This window comes from Artemia sp. Qi Xiang Cuo, chromosome 8 (assembly GCF_049724085.1).
Source record: "Artemia sp. Qi Xiang Cuo chromosome 8, ASM4972408v1, whole genome shotgun sequence".
NCBI classification, from domain to species: Eukaryota; Metazoa; Arthropoda; class Branchiopoda; order Anostraca; family Artemiidae; genus Artemia; species Artemia sp. Qi Xiang Cuo.
The window spans coordinates 62,846,345-62,853,880 of record NC_142801.1 but is presented as its reverse complement, the minus strand read 5'-3'; the positions used below and the strand labels follow the sequence as shown (position 1 = coordinate 62,853,880).

Genomic DNA, 7,536 nt, shown 5'->3' with positions numbered 1-7,536 from the left:
AAGGTAGTTGCATTCCCAGACTCCCAATCATCTCTACAAATTATTAAGAAAATTTATTTTGAAGTCACAAACAGAGACGTCCATCGGTTGCAAGTATCGATAATAACCCTTACTAAAGAGAGGATGAAAATAGCTTTCCAACACGTATCCAGCCACCAGGGAATACGTTTTAACGAAGAGGTTGACAAACTGGCAAGCAAGGCAATTCAGAGCCTATCTGGAAATGACCAAAACTCTGTGTCTACCACCCTTAGGGATGCAGAGAGATGCAGAAATTCCAAATTACTTCACTATAGACTGTTGAAACTCATATTCAAAGAACTCAGGGATAGCTTGGCTTTTCCGAGGATTAAGATCCAAGCAATAAAACTCCAGAGGGAAGAACACTTGTGGAAAAAAAAAGACCCAAGCCCTCTCTGTCGCCAATGTGCATCAAAAGTCAAAACTATTCAACATCTCCTGTTTGAATGCCCAAAGTCGACAACCATAACCTCCGAGTTTAAAATAGACACCAAGAAATTGGAATTTCAGCATGGGCGTAGGGAGGGGGGCAGGGGGGGAGCAGCTGCCCCCCCCCCCTCTAGACCTTCAAATTTACATTAGATATGGCTGAAAAAGCAGATGGTTGGAAAAGCAGTTGATAAAAAGCCCTCCATCACACTATCAACAGCCCCCCTAGACAATATGCTGCCTACGCCCATGGATTTGAGGAAGATATCAAGCTGTTGCTAAAAGTAGACCTCCCAGCTCAGGAAGAGAGATGAATCTTCAAGAGAATCACTGACTTCTTCCAAAGTCTCAATATTTCATAAAAAATGTCCTTAAAATGGTAAGATGAAGGGTTGATAAGCAGGAGAAGGAGAAGGTCCTGTCCCAAGAGCCGTAGGGGTACCTGCTGAGTTTTTTGCTCTGAAATTGCGGGGGAAAGGTAGCAGGACCCTATGCTGCCCTTTTGAAAAAGCGAGAGTAATTTTCTTCCCTCCCTCCTTCAAAGAATAAAATTGATGTCATGGAGAAGCATCAGCCAACTTCGAAGCCACGAGGACCCTGAAGGATGGAGTCCAAGTGCTTTCTGCCGAAGAAGATTGGGGTGAAGGCACGGTTTAACATTCTCTATACAGATGATCGCACCATCTAATTCTCATTTAATTTGACGTATTTAAATAGAAAATTTTGATAAATACTGCCTTTAGAAATTTCATTTGGCACAACTAAAAAGATATAAATAGAGCAAAAAGTTGGCGTGGATAACAAAAACATGATTCTAACGATCTAAATGCGTCCTCTGGTGTAAGTTCTGGTACTCTGCCATATCTGTCGATTACCAGCACTATCTTATTAGTGTGCTAGGCTTCTTAGGTCTACTAGCTGGACTAAATTTGTCTGAAGTAAAACGCTAACTTTAGAACAGTTTTCATGATTCACTCACAACACATATTTCAGCTCAATCTAAGTTAAGGGTATGAACCCACGTTTCAGGGATATAAAGACTTCCATAGGCAAACATCTAATGTTGAGTAATGTCTATATGAAGAGGTTAGCCTAGTCAGATAGTTAAGAAAAAAACTGGTAAAGTTCTACAAAATCATATTATTGAGCTAGGAATAAATTGAATACACCATTCAATGCCTTTTTTTATGCTGATTACAAATATAATAAGCATTTCTCTTGGAAATGAATTTCAGCCCCCCCCCCCTAGGGTAAGACACCCAGTAGTCGGCCACCTGCCTATTCTTGGACAGAATCTTTTATACTATTTTAATGACCAATTTACAATGACCCATTTGTATGTCCAAGTTTAGGCAGAATTGTTAGTAAATTCAAAAATAGGAGGCACTGTACAAGTGAAACTATTTAAATTAGTAACCTTCTTGTTCAGAAATTCTTCAGAAATTTTTTGATACAAAAATTAAGTTTCTAGGTGGTATAATACAGTAATTAGAGTAGTTGAAATGTCAAAAAGTTTTAAAAGTGATTAAAGTGTCCGACTACTGGGTGTCTTACCCTATATAGGCTATGCCTAACCCAACCCTGAATTGGCATATATAGGGGGGGGGGGGCTGAATGTCATTTCCGATAGAAATGCTTATTATATTTGTAATCAGCATAAAAAAAGGCATCAAATGGTGTATTCACTTTATTCCTAACTCAATAATATGATGTCATAGAACTTTACCAAAAAACTTACCTCCATAGTCAGAATTGCATCCTGAATTCAAATTTAATATTCATTTTTGTTGCAAATGAATTTTACCCCCACCCCTATATATATATACTAATTCAGGGTATATATTTGCTAATTCGGGGGGGGGGGGTAGTTGTAAAGTTTAAACTTACCTCTCATTTGCATCAGAAATAAACTTTACCCTCACCCCAACAAGCCCCCCCCCACCCCTAATGTGCAAATATAGACCTTGAATTGGTAGATATAGGAATGGGGGTAAAATTCATTTGGAACAGAAATGATTATTATATTAGGAAAGAACATAAAAAAGGCATCAAGTGGTATGTTTACTTTATTTGTAAGTCAATAATATGAACTGCAAAATATTTAGCCTGCCTAAAGTTCATTTCTGATGCAAGTGAATATTAAATTTGGATTCAGGATGCAATTCTCACTAGAGATAAGTTTGAACTTTACTAAGTTTAAACTTCTTTTTTAATAACATTGAGTCAAATAAATTCAAACCAAGAAAATCGAAGATCAACAGGACCATATATTCTGCCTTCATGTTGGAATGTATATAGAATATATTGAAAAAATCACATCTTTTTTCATCCTTTTTATTTGTTTACTTTCCCTCAGGCAGCTCAATTTTACATAGGAGGGGAATTTCCTAGGCAAGTTAATTAACTGGTAGCTATAAGCTTTACCCTAATAACCAGGGTTTTCGTAAACAATGAAAAAAGATGATGAGTTTCATTCTAGTGAAGTAGTTGCCCTATTTCCAATAACCAAAGTCAATGCTACGACTAGGCACCTTTATTTGCAGCCTATTGCCATGGCAAATAAAGGAATAAAAACATGGGGCTAACAAAGGAATTTGTCCCTGGTTTTCAGGCTGAGCTTTTTGTAGTCTTTGTTTTTGGTCTTGAAATTTCTAAAGTTTTTAGTAGCATAAATTAATATAAAATATATATTTCCAGCAACTGCTATCACAAACCTCATAGGGTCAAATTTAAATTTTGGGGTCAATAAACAGAAAAAAAGCTTAAAAAACAATAATACACTTAAAACCAGCTAAAGAATAAAAGAATTAAATTTTTGGAATGAATAAATTGTTCATTAATTATTATTTATAATACATTGCCAAACAAAATGTAAATGTATAAATGGTTCATAACATATTAAAAGATAAAAAACAAGTTAAACCCTCCTTAATGGTACTTCAGAGACAAAAACCTTCTGATGTATGCCTAGTGGATGCATTCTTGATCACAAAGGGGTGAACTGGCATCATGTATTATAATAGACCAGATCAAGTCCACAGGGAATACTTACTCGAACATCTTAGTCCTAGCATGTTATCTCTGTGTACTTGCATCATAGGGTAACCCCTCTAGAGTTGTCACTAGTCTCATACTTCCAAATTATTTTCTTTCACCTTTATCTTACCCTGCCATGATGACTCAACCCTCCAAAGCTAATACTACTACTAACAACTTGTCACAACATCAAGCTGCCTGAGGCCAACACAGCTACACATGCTACTCCTCCATCCCAATCTGTTCAAAGCCCCCCCCCCCTCTTTACACCCTCCCAGGAAGCTCCAATTTTTTTTTTAATCTTTCTTTATGGCATCCTCCCACCCCAAACAAGGACAATCTGCTTTCTGTTTAGCCCTAAGTGGTTGGCTAAAAAGGACAATAACTATGAAAAAGTATCCTGAGCCTTGGCTATTCTACTTTTAATATCTTCAATACTCCCACCATCTTTACTATTAATACTACCAAGGTAAGTGATGCTACCCACCTGATCAATCTTTTCATTACCCAATGTCACCTTTTCATCTCCACCTAGCCTTAGTGACTTAGTCTTCTTAACATTAACTTTCAAGCCTATTTTAGCACCCTGAACTTGCAAAATTTCTAAAAGTTCATTTGTTTTGCTTGCTCTTTCATCTAGCATGCTTATATCATCAGCATAATCTAAGTCCAGGAGACTTTTTCCTCCCCATTTGATTCCATTTGTCTCCCATTGCTTTTCCTGAGCTCCTTAAGATAAAGTCCATCAAAATGACCCATATAAAAGGGGATAGAACACAACCTTGCTTAACTCCTGATTTAATACAAAACCTGCTGCTAACCTTATTTCCTACCTTAACTGCAGTAGTGTTATTCTTGTACATAGCACTGATCACTTTAATATATATGTCTGGTAACAAGGATAATACCTTTGCTAAAGCTCATCTGTCAACAGAATTGAATGCTTGCTTATAATATATAAAACTGAGGACCACAGGTGTTTGACAACTCAGGCACTTCTCAATTATTAACCTAAAGAGTGAAAATTTTGTTGACACATCCTCTACCTTTTCTAAAACGGCACTGTTCTTCTCTTAAAATTTTGTCTGTAGCATCTCTCAGTCTAAAAAGTAGTCTTATCATATTACTAAGCAGGTAATAGTGTATTTCCAATACAGTGGTCTAATTAAGATTTTCCTAAAATTGCTAGGTACTTCCCCTTTTTTAAAAATCATACTCATGATCTTCAGTAACATATTTCTAACCTCAGAGCCACCGTATTTAAGAAACTCATTTACCACAGTATAAGCATCTGGAGCCTCATTATTTATTAATCCTTTTAGTACTGTCGTTAACTCTTCCTCACAAAATAAACCTTCCGTCATATACAAAGTGTCATAAACTTTTTCATTTTCCTTTATATCTTTTCCTGCAACTTATTCTTGGTTTAGCACATTTTCAAAATGTTCTGCCCATCTCTCCTTAACTCTTTCCCTGTCACTAATTATGGCCGCGCTCCTATCTTTAAATGGGACAAGTCCAGATTGACTATTCCCTCTCAATTTATTAACATGCCAGTACAACATTTTAATATTATGCTGCCTAGCTGCATCTTCCAGGTCCTTGGCAATTTTATCCATGGCCTCCACTTCACACCTTCTTAGTTCATATTTTAATGCTTTTCCCACTTTCTTTTACATTTGGTTCCTTTTGTTTTCATATTCATATCCTAGCTGCAGTCCTAACTTTCTTCTGTAAGACACCATCAGCAACCTCACAATTTGTTTTCTAAAATTATTCCAACCATCTTCCATATTGTCAAATTTTAAACTCTCAACTTTAGTATTTTACTGTTCCTGGAAAGTTTCTCTCAAATTCTCATCCTGGAGTCTACCAACATCCAGTGGCATCATTTAGGGGGGGGGGGGCAAGAGAGGGAAATTTGCCCCCCCCTCTCCCCTCCATTAACTTGAAGAAACAATTATTAGGTAACCTTAACATTGTAGCTCTTTTCAAGTTTCAACTTCATTTTTACTTTGAGGTGATATTTTTTTTTTTTTTTTATTAATCACCCCTCATTTGTAATATAAAAAAGCTAAAACAGGGGTCCATTACTCTTCCTAAAATGTTCCACACTAATATTTATAGAAATATACTGCCTTCAAAACCTTATCATCAAGTAAACAGGTGAGCCTATTTAATGACAAAATTACAAAAAAAAAATACTATACTTTGCCATGTTTGCTCATGTCAATTTTTTCTCTTAATAGTTAAAAGTCTTCTTTTTCCTAAAATCTATCAGTGCAATATAAGATTTTCTTGTTTTAAAACTTCCAAAAATGGATATGAATACACCCTTTACATCTGCAAATAGGACAGAAATAGAAATAATCATTGAAAAACAAAAAATCATTCAAAATGGGAAATTTTTGTCATTGCAAAACATGAAAAAGAGATAATCAAATAAGAATATGAGACTTGGTGATTTGTATGATAATATTCATATTGCAGCTAGATAGGTCAAATAGGTTGCAGTTTAGTCATAGAAGTTAGTAGGGGGAGGGGGTCAGCTCCAAGATTTATTTCATTGTTTTAATTTTTTACCTCCAAAATATAGCTCCAAATTCTCTTGTATGTAATTGAAATGCATAATAAGCGCTGATAACGTCTTATTCCTTGCGGTTTAGATTCAGATACTAACCTATAAAGGTAGAACTGCCACTATGTACAATACAACACTGAATTTGTGCTATTTTCACTTTTCTAAGTATTTCTTTTAACCAGCTCCAAAAAAAGAATTGATATAAATGTATTAATTGTAATTAATGGATTATTACTGTTATTAGTCTCATTTCATGTAACACCAGTGCTACTTTTTGTGACATTTATCTCTGGATTGGCAGGATGTACAAACTTTCTGCTGCAAGTAGGAAAAGTGAATCCAAACAATATATGTATATTTTTCTCACAATTTAGAAAATTTATACTCACATCTAAGGGGTACCAACCCAAACTCTTAATCTATTATTATCAGTTCTAACAAGCAGAATACTAGGAGACCAAGCTTTGCTCAGTGAAAGGAATTTTAGACATAAAAAATATTCAGCAAACTGCCCTTTTGGAAATGTATATCCCCATACCAGTTTGTGCAATTTGCTGGATTTTGTTTTTGAACAAAGATACAGAGGAAGGTCATTCCAAACTCTGGGTGTCAATTTTTCCATCCAATTAGCATCCCAGGCAAGTTTTAATTAGTGTGAGGTTTCAACTGTAATGCTGCAAAGAATTGTTTAGATTTTCTTCATATTCTTAATCAAACAATGCTCAGCAAGAAGTTAATAAATCACATGTTTTTTTCCAAATACTTTAAATTAAAAATACTAGTCCTAACTATTTCAAATGTAAGGAAAATTTTTCAGGGGGGCTCTCCATGGAGGAGAATTTCCGCATGGCTGGGAGTAAATTTGTCTGCTGAGTTTTTTTTTTTTTTTTTTTCATTGGATAGTTTTTTTTTTTTTTTTCATTTTTTTTTCCCAAAGTGCAATTTTTGGGTGCCATGTGGCACTTTATGGTTGCTTTATTAGGTCAAATTCACGAAGAGCAATTAAATATTAAAATTAGTTTATAAATGATCCCACAATTAGCCCTCTGTGATATCCATTTGTCCAGACCAGCCTTTGCATTTCAAAAATGTCACCCAAATTGCACTTTTAGTGTACAAAGTGGTATTTTATGTCTAATATATAGAAAATCGATAAGACATAAGAATTAGCTTTTTTGAGTCCTTACACAGCTTTCTATGATGTTACAGTGCCTCAAAAGCAACAAAGCAAAATTAGAAGGCATATCACTGATGCCCATGGAAAAAAGTAATTTTTCTTGTTGATCAATGAGAGAGGTTGTAATTTTCTTGTATAAGGTTTCAACAATGGAAATTTAAAGGGTGTACTTTTTGGTTTACTAAGGTGCCATATTCAAATCACATGCAACTGAGTCATGCAATACACAGGGATGTTGGAATAGTGCATAGTTGAACTGCAAGATTTAGTTTCCTATGATGGGCACAGGAGT

General features: G+C 35.3%; 1 protein-coding gene across 1 annotated transcript in view; it reads left to right on the top strand.

Annotated features, from left to right (window-relative positions):
• The first annotated feature begins 1,176 nt into the window (after positions 1-1,176).
• The window catches only part of LOC148949679 (uncharacterized), a 30,893-nt gene continuing 24,533 nt past the window's right edge, over positions 1,177-7,536 (top strand). The window contains exon 1 of the mRNA XM_089093663.1: positions 1,177-1,290. Coding sequence (XP_088949789.1) covers positions 1,277-1,290 — 14 coding nt within the window. The 5' untranslated portion in view covers positions 1,177-1,276. The remainder of the gene's footprint in view (positions 1,291-7,536) is intronic.